Consider the following 17,389-nt stretch of genomic DNA (forward strand, 5'->3'; position numbering starts at 1 on the left):
GATAAATAAGATTGAAACCCAATACTGAATGGCTAAAAAGTTAAAATAAGGATTCAACATAAGGCCATGGACAGGAACAATCAAGTAATCTATCCAGCTGCTGCTCACTTCTCACCTACTTCTACCTGGACAGAAACAGACTGGCTTAGCAGAGCCTGGGAGAAGCCTCGGGTGTGATGACAAACTCTAAACCAGGAGTCCTCAAGAAGAACCTAAGATCAGATATAGCTCATCTTATAAAAGAATATTGATCCCAAATGGGACATTTTCTTTTTAGATTTTCTTCCCAGTTTTCATTCCCGTCCCTTCAAAAACAAATCTTTGAAGATTAAAAGTACAATTTAAATAGACAAAAAGAAAACTCAGAAAGCTGTGGAACTGCCTTCCCCAACCCTAACACCTCATATAAGATATAAAAGCCTTTTAAAAGCCAGGCAATTCTAGTCATAAGGGCAAAGCACCAGATTTCTTAGTACAAGCTGAGGGCACCCAAGCAAAGCGCTGGTAAAGCGGCAGAACATGCAACATGAACTCCACACTGGGACTCCACACTGGGACTCCACACTGGAACAGGGAAATGAATGTTTTGAAACTACACTGCTATCATTTCCCTTCAAGAGGAGCCAAAGTGAAGCACAGATCACTGGAAGAGGAGGAGACCCAGCGCCACTATTTGTTTACTAACAAACTAACCATTTGACAACAGGCTCTTGACACCAACCATGGAAATCGGTAGCAACCAATCTTCACTAAAATCACAGACAAAAATTAGTATCTCCCATCCTGATGGCTTTACTCTATCACTAGAGAGCCTAGAAAGTAAAAATTGGGATTGAATAATATAAACTTGTATACTCCTGAACCAAACAAATTGAAAAGTATTTTTTTTCTTCAAAAAACAACAACAAAAGACAACCACCACCAAGAAACCAGTCCTAGGAGATAGCCCATCCCCACAATTCCAGAACAATCTGAAGGTTCAAGGTAGCCCTTGGCCACAGAGTTTGGAGGCCAGACAAAGCTATGTGAGTCACCGTTTAACACCTTAGAAGAGGCTAGCAGGGAAAATAGAAACTAGCTGGATATTGGTAAGAAACCAGCACCTAGCCAGGCGGTGGTGGCCCACGCCTTTAATCCCAACACTTGGGAAGCAGAGGCAGGCAGATCTCTGTGAGTTCGAGGCCAGTCTGAGCTACGGAGTGAGTTCCAGGAAAGGCGCCAAAGCTACACTGAGAAACTCCTTCTCAAAAAATCAAAAGAGAGAGGAAGAAAGAAGGAGAGAGAGAGAGAGAGAGAGAGAGAGAGAGAGAGAGAGAGAGAGAGAGAGAAAGAGAGAGAGAGAGAGAAAGAGAGAGAAAGGAAGGAAGGAAGGAAGGAAGGAAAGGAAGGAAGGAAGGAAGGAAGGAAGGAAGGAAGGAAGGAAGGAAGGAAGGAAGGAAGGAAAGAAGAAAGCAAGCAAGCAGCTCCTATTGCTTAGTGCTAACCGGCTGTGGTTGTATTCTGTTACATTTCTGTGGTGCCCCAGCCCTAGTGTTTATCTTTCAGATACACCTGAAGGGTTTACAAAGGAAGGGCCTCTTAGATTTAGTTCAGAGTATCCAACCAAAGGGGTAATACAGAACTGGCCACAAGATGATAACGTTTGCATACAGGTAAAGGCCATGTGAGGCTTTAACACACAGAAAGAACTCAAAATTTCTCTCAGGAAAAAAAAATTAACTTATGTATCCAAAAATCCTATCAAAAGTTCAGAAATTTGTGCTTCACTACACCACTCAGAATTATTTTTTTTCTTTTCTCCTGATCTGATTAATAATGACTTTCAGGCAACTCTTTGAGAAGTACCTGCCTGCATTCTAGAGGAAGCACTGCTTCCTTGCTCTCCAGTCCAACTTCCTCTGCCCTGTCAATCTTTTTTTTTCTTTTCTTTTCTTTTTTTTTTTTTTTTTTGGTTTTTTGAGACGGTTTCTCTGTGTAGTTTTGGTGCCTGTCCTGGATCTCGCTCTGTGAACCAGGCTGGCCTCGAACTCGCAGAGATCCGCCTGGCTCTGCCTCTGAGTCCTGTCAATATTAATGTCGGTACTTAAATCTGTTAAGAGTCTGTTCTTCACAAACTCCAACTTTGCCACAAGAAACCCAAACCCAAATCCTATTCCCCATACCAGTTTACGTTTTCCAACAGACCTAAAACCGAAATACAAGGCTCATCTTAATACTATTATTCGTCAGCAAGGCAGCTGCGAGGTAAACTTAGCATTCTAACTTACTACTGTTAATAATTTTAATTTCAAAACCACGTCTGTGTGAGCCACGACGATGAACTGCCACAGACTTGGTTTTGTTTTCAGTGTTTAAAACCTCGAGCGTTTTAAACTAAGATGAACGGGTACTGCGTACGGATGAAAACGAACTAACAGATGGTTGCTGACTCCTAGGAAGTGAACTCAACTGAAAAGGGCGACCGAACTTAATCAAACGTGACACACAAGACTTGCTCCCCAAATCTCCGCCTAAGTAACTCATCAACACACACTCCCTCCCCTGAAAAGGCTTTTTAAGAGGTTAGAAAGAAGCGACCCTGATTGGTTTCCTCCCCTCCTCCTTTCTTAAGGGAAGTGGCTCGGAAGGCAAGAAACAAGACAGGGCGGAAAGTGGAAAGCCAGAAAGCATGGAGTCTGTGCAGCCGGCACTTTAAATAACCGCCGAAGTGTTTCCAAGTTGGCATACATGAGGAGGGAGCCACTGAGCTACCTCTCCGCAACTCCGAAGTTCCCGAGCGGCTCCGGGAGGCGTTCACAGGGCCAGCGGTAGCGAGAGAGCAGCTCCAGCCCGCCCCACCCGACCCCACAGGGCCCGGCTCGCACCCACCTGGGCCGTAGGCCTGCCTGGGGCGGCAGCAGCAGCGCCCGAGCCCGGCCCGAGCCCGGCCCTCCACCGCCCGGGACGCTCAAACGACGGCCGAGCCCCACAGCCCCGGAGACGCGGGCGATGGCCCGAGCCCCAGCCGCGGGGACGCGCCCCGCCGAGGCCCGCCCACTCAGGGCCCCGGGCCCCGCGCGACTCCCGGCGGACCCCCGGCCCGAGTCCCGCTGCCTACCTGTCTTCGCTCTTGTTTTTCTGTTTCTTCCCCATGGCTTGTCAGCGGCGTCCGTGGACCCGGCCTCTCGGTGCGGTGTCTCAAACACCCACTGCCCCCCGGCTGACTCCAATGCCCGCTCGACTCTGTCCACCTCGCGCCGCCGCCTCTCGCACCCGGCTCTCCACAGACCCGCGCACTGGGACAGGGCACATATGGTGTGAGCCCTCAGTACGCAAGCGCATCGCCCCGCCGCCTCGGCGTGGGGACGCAGGGCGCGGCTCATCGAGAGCGGCGCTTCGGATAGAGCGTCTTCAGTTGACCCGCCGGCCAGGTGGGAACCCGAGCGCCCCCTAGCCGCAAGTGACTGCCGCGCACCGACGCCCGGCCGCTCCGGGGGTTCTAGAACCTAAGAGGACGACAATGAGGCGGTTCGTTTCTCACGTCAGCACGCTCCCCGGGACTGGCATTCGACTCGGGAGTGGTACTGAAAAATTCCCTCACGCCTACCTGTCCTCAGCTGCAGGAAGTTCATTCAGTACGGAAGCACAAGGAGTCAAGGATGAGCCTTCCGGAGTCCCCAAGGGACATACACCCAGAACAAAAATATATGGATCCCCATCAGTAACACTCATGTATAACACTTAGTAACACTGTGTACATTTATTAAGGGGAGAAGACACAAGGGTACAGCAGCCAATCCCCTAATATGAATCTTCATATAAGCAAGTTCTAAAAATTCATGTGTTTAAGGAAGATCTGGAGTAGTGAAAATACTCATCTAGTTTTAGGCGATGTTATTAGTGTGAGCTACGTATTGATAGTGTACTGTAAGCTACACTTCAACTTTAGAGACTATTAAAGGAAATGAAGCCCCACTGTCGCTCAGGAACAAGCTCGGGCTCATTTTGACATAGGGCTGACGTCTGAGCACAAGAACTACGATTCCCAGCGTCCTTAGCGCCCGTTCCTCCGGTCATTAGCCCACAAGCTTAGGACCGGAACCTTGTAGTTCCGGGTGGCGGAGGAGAGACGCACTCTGCGAGGCTTTCGTCACTCGCCAGCCGCCTCTTCCGCGGGTGTATCGCGAGAGGACTTTTAACCAATGAAAAGGAAGAACTGACAGAACCTTCGCCGCCCTTATCAACTGCTACGAGGCTGAAACCTGCGTGAACCTGATCGGTATTCTTGATCTGCAGCTTCCTCTCTAGTAGCCATCACCAATAGTCCAGGTACGGCAAAGGATGCTGTGACAGATCCTGCCCCGCGTTCCAGTGTTGAAGGACATGTCACGGCTACACATCCGGCTGGGTCGGGCCGGGTCTGGGGGAGGGCGCGGTTGGGACAGCCTTGTCTGTGCGGGCTACTGAGGCTGAGGCGCATGCGCCCCAGGTAGTGCTAATCGCTTCCCCAGGAACTCCTCCCCCTGCCCCTGGAGCTCAGGGAGTGGCAGAGAATCCACTGACAGGTACATAGGGTTAGGGTTTCGGGTAGGAGTTTGTAGGGGAGTTAAATAGGTGTCAGCCCTTCAATTCATCCGTAAGAATGATTAACATTCGAGCTGGTTCAATAAATAGAAAGTTATGGGGACCACTAAGCTATTTCCTTACCCCAACACCCCCGGTCGAAAGGCAGTAACCACCCCCGCCTAACCTAGCGCATCTCTTGTCGCCTGTGTTCTCGTGAAGCTCCGAATTTAAACGTAAAAGTATCCTGTAAAAGCCCCAGTAGTAGAGAGTCTTAATCTTATATTTCTCTTGCGGGAGTAGAGATCATAGAAATACAGCTTCTTTTCAATAGTGTAGTATTTATAAGGCGCTAACAATTGAGGTTTAGAGGGTTGTTTAGAATTTTTTTTTAAGATAGTCTTTTATGTAGCCCAGTTTGGTGTCTGCCGTTCTGTGTATCCAAGTCTTTTATGTAGCCCAGTCTGGTGTCTGCCGTTCTGTGTATCTAAGGATGGTCTCAAATCCCTGATCCCTATGCTTCTGCCTTTGAGAACTGAGATTACAGTCATGAGCCACCATGCCCAGGCTAGTTTTGTTTGTGAGATGATTGGTTTTAGCTGTCAGCTTGACACAATCTAGACTCATCTAAGGAGAAAGACTCAGTGACAGATTGGCTAGATCAGGTTGGTCTGTGGGAATGGCTGGGGGAGTGGGGATTGTCTTGATTGCTTTAATTAAAGCAAGGTGGCCTGCCCATTCGTGCAGCACCATTCTCTTCCCTAAATCTGAATCCTAGAGTATAGAGAGGGGGTTGAACACAGGTAGACATGCATGTATTCATTTCTCTCTCTCTCTGCTCATGGTTGGATGCAGTGTCTTCTGTTTCAAGTTCCTGCTTTACTTCCTTGAAGTGATGGATTGTAACCTGGACTTGCATGCAAATAAACCTATCTCTAGTAAAGCTGTTAGGATATTTTTGAGGAAGTATAGAAATGAAACTCCTTATGGCAGTATCCATGAAAAAAAAAAAAAAGATTTTTATAGAAGCCATAAAGCTGGTTAGTACAATTAGGAAATTCCCTGGATCCTGGAACTATGGACCATGTCTTTGATGGATTAGGTGTTTGTTCTGGTTTTAGCAGGTGTTGGGGCCTACATGCTGGGTTCTGAGGTCAGAATGGTATCTCTGACAGGGCATCTGCTGTGTTAGAGACCTGTTACAAAGATCCTCTCCTTAAAACGACACCAACAAAACCCCCAAAGTGTAAACTTAATGCTTGTTTTTTGTGACCCTCCCAGCAGCAAGACTGTTTAGAAAAATGGAAGGGAATGGATCCATCGACATGTTCTCAGAAGTCCTAGAGAACCAGTTCCTCCAGGCCGCTAAGCTCGTGGAAAACCACTTGGACTCTGAAATTCAGAAACTGGATCAGATTGGGGAAGACGAGCTGGAACTCCTCAAAGAAAAGAGACTGGCGGCACTCCGGAAGGCCCAGCAGCAGAAACAAGTAACCTCCCGCCTGCTCTCTGACATCGCCTTAGCACTGTGCTCCTGACTGCACGTGTGCTGTCACGTGACCTTCCCTCCTCACTTTCAGAATGCTCTGAACTCAACTCTCTGTCACTGTTAAATATTTTCCCAGGAATAAAACTTGAGGGAAGACTTAGGCAAGATGTAGCATTTAATTGAGGAGCTGACATGTCAAAAGAGAGATTAAAACTTTTCTCTCAGACCAAGCTTAGGGTCCACATATCAAAATTGAAGACATACAGTGGTTCTGTGTGAGAAGATGTTTCTAAATGTTAAAGCATGTGTGCATTTTTATTAAAGTTTTGTCTTTTTGGGGGGTGTGGGACGGTGGGCAGGCTCTCACTGTGCAGCCATGACTGGCCTGCTTCTGCCTCCAGAAGTGCTGGGATTGAAGGCGTGCACCACCACACCCAGTTCTGTCCTGTCGTTTTCATGAAAACTCAGTGAGATGGCTGGTTTATCGTACCCACGTACAAAAGAGAAAATGCGAGCTCAGAAAAGTCATTAAAATTCCAGATCAGTAAATGGTGGCAAGGGTATTGAAACTTTGCCTTCATGGTTTCTTTTTTCTTTCTTTCCTTTTTTCTTTTTTTTAAACCAGCTGGCTGAAAGGCATAGTGAGAGTCTAGTTGAGATGGCAAGCTTTCTGCCACAGGAAAGATGGAAGGGGCTGAAAGAGTTCTCAGGCTTGGTTGATAGGGGCGCATGCCTTGGCTTGTGAAAGTTATTTATATCTGAGGTTTTCCTTGGTTCTGGACACCACATAAGTAGAATACTTCTCCCTCTGAGAACTCTGCTCACTGATGGCTAGTCTAGACATCCTTGCCTGTTTGAGATTGTTATCAGAAGCAGATAGGTGGGTTCCTAAGCTTCTGAACTGCAATAACCACACTGTCCTCCCAAACTGACAGGCTTTGCTTCATGGGATGGTTTATTTTGTTTGTTTTTTTTTAATTATTTCTTATTTTTGAAATTATAATATAGTTACATCATTTCCCCCTTCCCTCCCTCCAAACCATTCTATATGCTCCCTTTCAAACTCATGGCTTCTGCTTTCATCAATTGTTGTTACATCTATATGTGTGTATATGTAAATGGACATTTCCTGTCCTGACTGCCTGGTCCCACATAACCGACTCAGAGGCTGATTATGAATTATAAATGCTCAGCTGATAGCTCAGGCTTGTTACTAGCTAACTCTTACACTTAAATTCACCCATATTTGTATTTATGCTTTGCCATGTGGCACATGCCATGTGGCTCATGACCTCATTTTTTCACACGTTTTGTTGCGTCTCTCCTGACTCTGCCCCTCTTTATCCCAACATTCTTTCTGTGTCTGGCTGTCTCGCCCAATCTCTTCTTGCCCTGCTATCAGCCAGTCAGTTTTTTATTAACAATGAGCATAATCCACAGCATGTATATACATACATATTTCTAAATATGGTCTGCTCAGTCTATATGATGTTATATATATGTACATTTTCAAGGCTGACAATTTGGTAGTGGATAACCAGTTGGTGTGCTCTTCCCAGGAGAAGGCTATTTCTCCCACTCTCAGCATTCTGTAGTTTCCTGTCAGAACATTATTTTTTTTTAAGTGTAGAACTGTGTGTGTCTCAGTGATAGAGCTCTTGCCTAGCCTGCTCTTGGTCCTGGGTTCAGTCCCTAACATCACAAAAATAAACAAACAAAAAACCCTGAAAAAACAAACAGAAAAACCCTTTTGTAATAAGATTGCCACTAGAGTCCTAGAAAAGTTAATTGCTGAAAGGAATGCTTTTCACTGTGGGATAGAATTGATTTCTTTACAAAATAATATAGTGATTAGGACACTTAAGATACCAAGTATCGCCGAAAAACATTTCAGCTGGGTCGTATGCTTCTCTTGAACTTAGGAATGGCTTTCTAAAGGACATGGGGAGTACAGAGAAGTGGCCAGCGAGAGAGACTTCTTTCAAGAAGTCAAGGAGAGTGAAAAGGTGGTTTGCCATTTCTACAGAGACACCACATTCAGGTAACTTTGCTTCCATCCTTGATGTCAGTGTTCCTATGAGAATGGTTTATTGTTCCTCAGCTGTGTTTCCACTGTGTAACTCTATAAAGACATCTTACCAAAACAGTAATTGGATTGCTGGGAATTGGAGGGCAACAGCTTTCCTAATTGGTGTTTATCCATTCACTCTGTTCTCTTGATAAGGAGATAGCGAGTGACTTGACCAAGCCTTTCATCAGAACCTTAGTTGGAACTGCCAGGCTTGGTTAGAAGTAATTTTCCTTAGGGTACCCCAATCTGTGAATCTAAGGAATCCCTTGGAGAGGGGAAGTAGCACACACACACCCCCAAGTTATATTTTTGAGGAGGAGCGAACTAAGGACTTTTACATGCTACGTAGCTGTTCTACAACTGAGCTATATTCCCAGCCTAAGAGGTTATGTTTTCAAACAGAGGACTCAATCTTGGGAGTTTTGTGTGCATTTGGATGTGTATTGGTTTTTTTTTTTTTTTTTTTTTTTTTTTTTTGTCATCCTCATCGTCGTTCCTCCTCCCCCACTTCAAAAGGGATTAGTTGCCTGTAGCTAGAGTTTTCCTGCCTGGCCCACAGTCAGGACAAATCTCTCTCACCTGCCAGTCCCACAGCCGCTCAGACCCGACCAAATAAACACAGAGACTTATATTGTTTACAAACTGTATGGCCGTGGCAGGCTTCTTGCTAACTGTTCTTACAGCTTAAATTAATCCATTTCTATAAATCTATACCTTGCCACATGGCTCATGGCTTACCGGCATCTTCACATGCTGTTTCTCATTGTGGCGGCTGGCAGTGTCTCTCTGACTCAGCCTTGCACTTGCCAGCTTTATTCTCCTCCTTGTCCCGCCTACACTTCCTGCCTAGCCAATGGCCAATCAGTGTTTTATTTATTGACTAATCAGCAACACATTTGCCATACAGAACATCCCACAGCAGTTGCCAACCTTTAAACCTTGACAGTTTAAGAATTAGCCAGATTTTGCCGGTGGTGGCGCACGCCTTTAATCCCAGCACTCGGGAGGGAGGCAGAGCCAGGCGAATCTTTGTGAGTTCGAGGCCAGCCTGGTCTACAGAGGGAGATCCAGGACAGGAGCAAAGCTACACAGAGAAACCCTGTCTTGAAAAAACAAAAAACAAAAAACAAACAAAAAAAAAACTAGCCAGATTTCAGAATTTTTAAAAATTGAGAAAGCTGATAATAACTAGAATTATAATAGCAGTTTTCTGGTGCTACCTTTCTTAGATGGACATGCAAGGTAACTTGACTCACGTACTGTATCTCAGCCCTACCTTCTCTCTGTACTGTAGCCCATCTGGCCTTTATCTTAGCCTCAGAACCCAATCACTTCATTATTAACACCTTTCAGAGATTGAGTGCCCTAGATTCATTCTCTGAGATAAGGAGAGCAGATATTGAGAAGAATTAGAATGGCCGAAGAGCACTGAACACTCTCCGTAAGTCCCAGCCTGCAGCAGTTATGGTAAGGTGGTCACTGACACCAGCAGATAGGATCGATGCCTGTCCACTCATTTGTCGTGTCTTTCTCTGTCGATGGTTGGCTTTGTACAAGCAGAGCATTTGCTGTCAGTAGCTCTGGAGCAGAAATGCTGGCACATCAGTGGAGGCCAAGTAAATGTAGCTGATGGATGGGAAACTGAACATCCGGAGTGCTCACCTCCCGGCAGGACTGGGAAACCAAAATTCACACCATTCCATTAACTTTTGTATGCAGCTCCCAAAATCCCTAGGAGATAGTAAGATGGATACACCCATGAATGTACGTTTTTTTTAATAATGTTTATAGTAACCTTTGAGGTATGGGTTATAATTCTCTTTCCTGTGTAAAAAGATGAAGTGACTCAGCCACTAAATAATGGAAGAGATTTGAATCCATGTTTTCAACCTGAGACTATGTACATTACATGTACATTACTACTGCTTCTGTAGTTTATTTTTAGATTTATTTATTCTACTTTATGTGTATAAATGTGTCTTGCCAGCATGTATATATTTGCAGCATATGTGTGCCTGCTGCCTAGAGATCAGAAGACCAAATCAGATCCCCTGCAACTAGAATCATGGATGGTTGTGAACCATCTATGTTTAGAGCAACAGAACCTGGGTCCTTTGCAAGAGCAGGCAGTGCTCTTAACTGCTGAGCCATCTCTGCGGCCCTGCTTCTGGATTTTGAAGTGTTTTCTGTGGATGTTTTGTTTGTTATTTGTTTTGTGGAGCTTTTAATTTGTTTGGTTTTTGTTGGCGGTGGTGGGTTTTTTGTTTTTTTGTTTTTTGTGATATTAGAGAGTGAACCCAGGGCTTCATGCATGTCAGAATTTTTATTTTATTTTTTTAAGACAGGGTCTTGCTATATAGCCCTGGCTGGCAAGGAACTCAGAGATAAATTCACCTGCTTCTACCTCCCAGGTGCTGGAATTAAAGGTGTGCTAGATTTTTTTTTTTTTTTTGGTTTGGTTTTTCGAGACAGGGTTTCTCTATGTAGTTTTGGTGCCTGTCCTGGATCTTGCTCTTGCTCTGTAAACCACGCTGGCCTCGAACTCACAGAGATCCGCCTAGCTCTGCCTCCCGAGTGCTGGGATTAAAGGCGTGCGCCACCACCGCCAGGCTAGGTGTGCTAGATTTTTAACAATGGGTTTGTAGTTGGTTTTTCTATTACTCTTTACTCTTTGGGGGGAGGGCACCACCCAGTTCCCAAATCCTAACACAGAGGCTTATTTTCTTATAAACATTCAGCCTTATCTTGGCTTATTTCTAGCCAGCTTTTCTTAAATTATCCTGTCTACTTTTTGCCTCTGGGCTTTTTCCTTTTCTTACTTCTGTATATCTTACTTTCACTGTTATTCTGTGGCTGACTGTATGGCTGGTCCCTTAATATTCCACGACATGGGTTGATCCCAGGCATTGTGGTCTATACTTGTAATTTCATTGCTTTTAAGATTGAAACGAGGATCACAATTTTGAGGCCAGCCTGGTCTACATAGTAAGATCTTATCTCAAAACAACAACAAAGTATGTTAATAACAAATGGTGTGAATAGACTTAATTAAAATAGGTTCCCAGCACTCGGGAGGCAAAGGCAGGTGGATCTCTGTGAGTTCGAGGGCAGCCTGGTCTACAGAGCGAGATCCAGGACAGGCACCAAAACTACACAGAGAAACCTTGTCTCAAAAAGCCCAAATAAATAAATAAATAAATGGTAAATAAATAAATAAATGGGTTCCTTTTACAGTTAAAATATAGGGTAGATTTATGTAAAGATTTCTTACATACAGATTTACTATTTGTTTAGAGCATTGTTTAGAACCTGTTATTTGTTCTCTTACCCTTTTATCTCTAAAATCTTACCTTATTTGCTATTTCGGTTTTTCGAGACCGGGTCTCTATGTAGTCCTGGCTGTCCTGGAACTCACTGTGTAGACTAGGCTGGCCTCAAACTCAGAGATCTGCCTGCTTCTGCCTCCAATTACTGGGATTAAAGGCTCTGAAATATTATTGAAGACCCAGCCAGGAACAAAATTTGGCATCAAGGTTAAAGGAAACTTCCTGAGCCCACACTAGTTCTGGAGCAACCCTAGGTACTCAAGAATCACCTATGTACTTCCCAGCTCCACCCCAGAGAATTTTAACTCACCTCTATGTTTTAAAAGTAATCAAGTATTAACTGGTTGTTGCGGTGCACACCCTTAATCCCAGCACTCCGAGACAGAGGCAGGCAAATCTGGAGTCCAAGGCCAGCCTGGTCTATGGAGTGAGTTCCAGGAGAGCCAGGGCTACACAGAGAAACCCTGTCTCAAAAAACCAAATAAGTAAGTAAAAGTCCACTATAGTGAACACCTTGTGCTTAAGAACTACAGACCCTGCAAGATTGGTGGTCTGTTTCAAAACCACTAGGAGCTTGGTTTGATTAAAATAGATTTTAATTTAAAGAAAATGTCACTTCCTCTTCAGTAGATGGTTTAGTAAAAATCACTACAGAGCTGACAGTGCCGTTTATTGGGTTCAGCCTCTAGCACTGGGGAGTTGGAGGAGGTAGAGTCACACTGATATTTCTTAGGGGCCACACTAGCCATATGTAAAGAGTGTTAATAACCTTTAATAGATAAACTTCCCTGACAGAGTTACATGAGTCATGGAGTTCTTGGTAACTCCAGTTTTGTGGGGTTGTTTGTTTGTTTGTTTTTCAATTTTTGGTTTTTCTAGACAGTGTTTCTCTGTGTAGTTCTGGCTGTCCTAGAATTCGCTCTGTAGACCAGGCTGGCCTCCAACTCAAAGATCAGCCAACCTTGCTTCCCAAGTGCTGGGAATAAAGTGTAAGCCACCACTGGCCAGCTCTGGTGACTCCAGTTTTTAATCCTAAATTCCAAATGTGACACCAGCTGAATCTTTGCCTCTTGTGACTTCTGTCAGCTTCAGATCTGTCCCTCTTTGTTCTTAGGAAGACACCAGGAAACATTCATGCAAAAGGGGACCAAGACCTTAAGTTTTTTGTTTTTATCCTAAATATGACAACTCATAAAATTGAGACTCAGACAGAAAAACTCTTAAAGTGAGATGCACAGTGACGCTTCCTTGAGCTTTTCCCTTTCTGCTCTTAACTTATAGGTGTAAAATACTAGACAGACATTTGGCAATACTGGCCAAAAAACATCTTGAAACCAAGTTTTTGAAGCTGAATGTGGAAAAGGCGCCATTCCTCTGTGAGAGACTGCGCATCACAGTCATCCCCACATTAGCGCTCCTGAGAGACGGCAAGACACAAGATTATGTTGTCGGGTTCACCGACCTAGGCAATACGGATGACTTCACTACGGAAACCTTAGAATGGAGACTTGGCTGTTCCGACGTTATCAATTACAGGTAACCTTTAGCAAAAACAAACCAAAAAATAGACTTATTTGAAGCCCTGCCTAGTTGGTAGTTTTTTAGGTTTGTTTATTTATTTACTTATTTGGTATATAACGTTTATTTTATGAAATTAAGTTCTGTTGGATAAGATGTAGACAGTGTGGGAAAAGCTTGTTTCTTTTTCTTTTTTTTTTTTTTTGTTTTTTGTTTTTTGTTTTTGTTTTTGTTTTTTTGTTTTTCGAGACAAGGTTTTTCTGTGTAGCTTTGGAGCCTGTCCTGGCACTCACTTTGTAGGCTGGCCTTGACCTCACAGAGATCTGCTCCAGCCTGCCTCTGCTTCCCGAGTGCTGCGATTAAAGGCTTGTGCCACCACCACCCGGCAAAAAAAAAAAAAAAAAAAAAAAAAAAAAGCCCATTTCTTAAGGCTTGGAACAATGTGATCTTATAGCAAAACCAAATTTACAGATAAAAACTCAGGCTTGGAAGAAGCCTAGAAGTTTTCAACTTAAGAAATGTTACTGAAACTAATTTTGGAAACTCAAAGTGACAATCCAGAATACATTGCCTTTGGGTGTGTGGAGGGTGTTTTTGTTTCTTATGGTGTTAGAGATTTAGCTCAGAGCCTGCACATGCTAGGCAAGTCCTCTGTCACAAAGCCATACCCTAAGCTTACCCCTACGATTTATGACTGACTGAAGTGATTCTCTGTGATGAAATTAAAATGTAAAACACACTGCTACAGAGGTCATTACACTTTTGTAGTTCCACGTTTGCAGTACTGAGGTGAAACCCAGGGCCTCACATATACTAGCTGTGTGCTCCACCACCATACCACAATAGTAATCCCTAGCCCTGAACACTATGATGTTAAAACCATAGGCTTTTATTGTAGACATGTATATGCCATGTGTACAATCTGAAAATACAAAAGGTTTCTATGCTTCCATAACTGAAAAATGGTCTTATTTGTAAAACGATCTAAAATCCAGCTTCCATTTTTTTGGTGCTTGGCTTTGTCCCTCTCAAATTGAAAATACCACCTGTGTTTTATGCCTCTTCTTGCTTTGAAAAACAAGGAAAAGAGAAAGAAAGAAAAAAAGAGACAGGCAGGCAAGGAAAATTGTGTCTTTCAAAGCAGAAAATCTCACCTTTTCTCTGCCCTACTTCCCCTCACTTCTCTGAGTCTCTGATAAACATGGATGAATCATTCCTATACTATAGAAGTCCATTTCTTTTTGTTAATATTAACATAAATTAACATTTGTTCAACAAAACGTTGAAATTATTTCAAACTTGGTTTTCTTTTGGTTTTGTGTTTTGAGACAAGGTCTTACTCTACAGTCCAGTAATGTTAATCTCTTGCCTCAGCCTCCCAAGTGCTGGGATTACAGGTGAGATCCAACATGCCCAACTTGATTTCAAATTTTAATTAATTTGAAAAGTAACAGAAGGAATTATTACATAGTCTTTACCATATTCCCACATTTTAAATGTATATGCTGGATACATAACAATTTTTTTCAGAACCATTTGAGTATATTCCTTTATTTCTGAATGTATATTTCCTAAGAATAAGGATATTTCCTTATATACCCCCAGTGCCGTTACTAAAATAGCAGTGATGTAGTTTACAGAACCTACTCAAATGTACCACCATCCTTTTATTGTTCTCCATGTCTGAAAAATGTGTCACATTTAGTTATTGCGTTTAGTTTCTGTAACAGATTCTAAATTGATTTTCCAGGCTGACAGTTTTTAGAAGTCTAAGCTAGTCAATGTCTCAGGTGTTCTTCAGTTTGGGTTCGTGTGTGCATCTCGGCATCAGACTCAGGTCTTACATCAGGGCTAGTTGCTCCGGGAGAATGTTCGCGCCCTCGCTCTTAGTGTATCCTCTGATGGTTTGTCTGTTCAGTGGTACAGCACGAGGTTGAGCACTGCTCTGTCATGCCAGGCGGTAATTTCATGAGGAACTTTTTTTTTTTTTTTTTTTTTTTTTTGGTTTTTCGAGACAGGGTTTCTCTGTGTAGCTTTGCGCCTTTCCTGGAACTCACTTGGTAGTCCAGGCTGGCCTCGAACTCACAGAGATCCGCCTGGCTCTGCCTCCCGAGTGCTGGGATTAAAGGCGTGCGCCACCACCGCCCGGCATCATGAGGAACTTTTGTATCACTTGCATTTATTTACTTGTCCTTTAGTGATTAGTCTGGGCTGTGAATGGTTTTATTCTGTGGGTTATCATCTGTAAGACTCCATTATCCTTTGACACTCCCTTTACGATCCACGCAAGATGCATTAGGAAAGCTTATAATATATTCTCTCTAAAATTAGCTGTGTTTCTAAGAAGTTCTGCTTCCTTTCAGTGGCAAATGATGGTTTTTCCTTCCTTTTTTTCATTTATTGATTAATTTATTTACTGTTTATTTAGGGCAGGCTCTCACTTTATAGCCCAAATGGTCCTCACACTTGCAGACCTTCTACCTCAGCTTCCTGGCAACTAGAATTACAGGCATGTGCCACCATGCCTGTATAGCAAATGATGTTCCAAAACTAACATCTGGATGCCAGTAATACTCCCCAGATACAAACACAAACTGTCTCATCATTTATTTCTCTAGCATCATTGAAAAGGTTTAAAAATAAATGTTTTGTTTTGTTTTTTAAGTTTTATGTCAGTTCCAGGCTGACGTTAGTGCTTTGCTGAGTTTTGCTAGTGTGTGTAGAAATGTAAACACTGGGGTGCTACCCAGCAAGAGTCACGTTGAGAGCTCCAACACAGCAGTGTTGCCAGTCATCATTAGCACGGGTTCAGCACTTTTCCCTGCCTGCTTCGGAATGTTAATGCCCAGTGTGCAAAGGGCCAGGACTCCATCTCCATCACCTCAAAAATGTTTATGATAATGATCATGATAAACAAGAAACTCAAACGTTGATCTAATAATTAGATAAGGAGTAAAACTATTAACCATTAATATTAATGCTTTTTTACACCCTAGCATCCCAAGTGTATTAATCATAAAAAATAAAATGCTCTTAAACTTTGTTTCACTTTTAGTGGAAATTTAATGGAGCCACCATTTCAGAGCCAAAAGAAATTTGGGACAAACTTCACAAAGCTGGAAAAGAAAACTATCCGAGGAAAGAAATACGATTCAGATTCTGATGATGACTAGACTGTGCTGTCCTTGTAGACCATCTGTTTGTCTGTTTACTTCAGAGTTAAGTGTGTTCCTAAATTCTCCTGATTTCGGCCCATTGACCATCTATACTCATATCCCAACGTTTATACTGTGTCACTACATGGAAGAACATCATTACTATTTTGACCATCATGTGTAACTTGAAAGAAACAGATATTTTAAATTACCTGGAAAGGGTCTGCATTCTCTATTTTTGTGATTGATTTTATCATAACGTAATTCTTCTATCTTTATACCACTCACTCTTGTGTTTTAAATCTACTGAATTAGAAATAGAAATTCAGCCAACTATTCCAGCATTTAATGAGTGCTGTCTATACAAGGGTGGGTAACATTTCCTGGTGTAGCACATGCACCTGTCAGTGAATCCTCACTTCATTCATAGAATGTGTTTCAGGAGATATTAAAGCCTTGCTCATGTATTCTGGGTGCAGCATGTTGAATCTGCTGATAGCAGAAACTCAGGTTATAAGCACATTGCCTTATTTAAAGGATCCTCATTGCTTACACGCTGAGACCTGCATTAAAAAATAATTAAGAAACAGTTTTTGTGTGGCAGCATATGGATCTCCAGTGACGCTCAGTAAAACAGTTTTAGCATAGGTAAAAATTATTTTTCAAAAGTATAAGTCTGGAAACTACTGTATTTGGTAAGAGTACACAGCAAACAAAAACATTAAAAAAAGAAAGAAAGAAAAATCTTAAGGTAAGGGTGTAGTTCAGTGATAGATCATGTGCTTAGTGTGAACAAATTCTTAGGTTTGATGCCCAGAACGAAATAAGTTTTGGTAAGAACCGTGAGAGTGGCATCATCTAATGAGATGGCTCAGTGTAGAAAGGTGCTTGCCACAAAACTTGAGGACCTGAGTTCAATCCCCAGAACCCACTTGGAAGGAGAGAAACAATTCCTGCAAATTGCCATGTAACATGCACATAGAATACAGCAACTACAAATTGAATGTAAGAAGGTGACTTGAGTTTTGGAAGCAGTCTAAAGCAGGAAAGAAGGGGAAAGTGTAGAACAAACATTAAATTAAAAGTGACATCAAGGGGCGGGGGGACATGGCTCAGCAGTTAAGAGCACTTGGGTTCGATTCCTAGCACCCACATGGCGGTTCACAGCCATTCGCTAGCTCCAGTTCTGGGGGAATCGGATGCTGCCTTCTCGCCTCCATGGGCACCAAGCACACGTGCCCATACACACATTCAGGCAAAACACATATGCATAAACTGAGGTGAGTCT

General features: G+C 43.2%; 2 protein-coding genes across 4 annotated transcripts in view; one reads left to right on the top strand and one right to left on the bottom strand.

The window, feature by feature from the left end:
* The window catches only part of Eif5b (eukaryotic translation initiation factor 5B), a 51,766-nt gene extending 48,494 nt beyond the window's left edge, over positions 1 to 3,272 (bottom strand). For both annotated transcript variants that reach the window (XM_052745103.1, XM_052745102.1), the window contains exon 1: positions 3,098 to 3,272. In XM_052745103.1, coding sequence (XP_052601063.1) covers positions 3,098 to 3,132 — 35 coding nt within the window. In that variant the 5' untranslated portion in view covers positions 3,133 to 3,272. The remainder of the gene's footprint in view (positions 1 to 3,097) is intronic.
* Positions 3,273 to 4,174: 902 nt separating this feature from the next.
* Positions 4,175 to 16,568, top strand: Txndc9 (thioredoxin domain containing 9). Of its 2 annotated transcripts, none has more exons than XM_052745104.1 (5): positions 4,175 to 4,308; positions 5,824 to 6,032; positions 7,954 to 8,072; positions 12,710 to 12,964; positions 16,002 to 16,568. In XM_052745104.1, exons 2-5 carry the CDS (start codon positions 5,844 to 5,846, stop codon positions 16,117 to 16,119), a joined length of 681 nt encoding a protein of 226 aa, XP_052601064.1. In that variant the 5' UTR covers positions 4,175 to 4,308; positions 5,824 to 5,843; the 3' UTR covers positions 16,120 to 16,568. The 2 variants fall into 2 exon arrangements, with proteins under 2 accessions (XP_052601064.1, XP_052601065.1); XM_052745105.1 differs by having other exon boundaries at positions 4,176 to 4,308; positions 5,827 to 6,032.
* Positions 16,569 to 17,389: the final 821 nt, after the last annotated feature.

Source organism: Peromyscus californicus, unplaced genomic scaffold, assembly GCF_007827085.1.
Source record: "Peromyscus californicus insignis strain IS unplaced genomic scaffold, ASM782708v3 Scaffold_19__1_contigs__length_69161282, whole genome shotgun sequence".
In the NCBI taxonomy this organism is placed as follows: domain Eukaryota; kingdom Metazoa; phylum Chordata; class Mammalia; order Rodentia; family Cricetidae; genus Peromyscus; species Peromyscus californicus.

Bases quoted from the DNA above. Each gene is read 5' to 3' on its own strand.
- Txndc9 (XM_052745104.1), top strand. From the start codon at position 5,844: ATGGAAGGGAATGGATCCATCGACATGTTCTCAGAAGTCCTAGAGAAC. The intron at 8,073-12,709 runs GTAACTTTGCTT...CTTAACTTATAG, and splicing joins TACAGAGACACCACATTCAG to GTGTAAAATACTAGACAGAC. The intron at 12,965-16,001 runs GTAACCTTTAGC...TTTCACTTTTAG, and splicing joins TCCGACGTTATCAATTACAG to TGGAAATTTAATGGAGCCAC.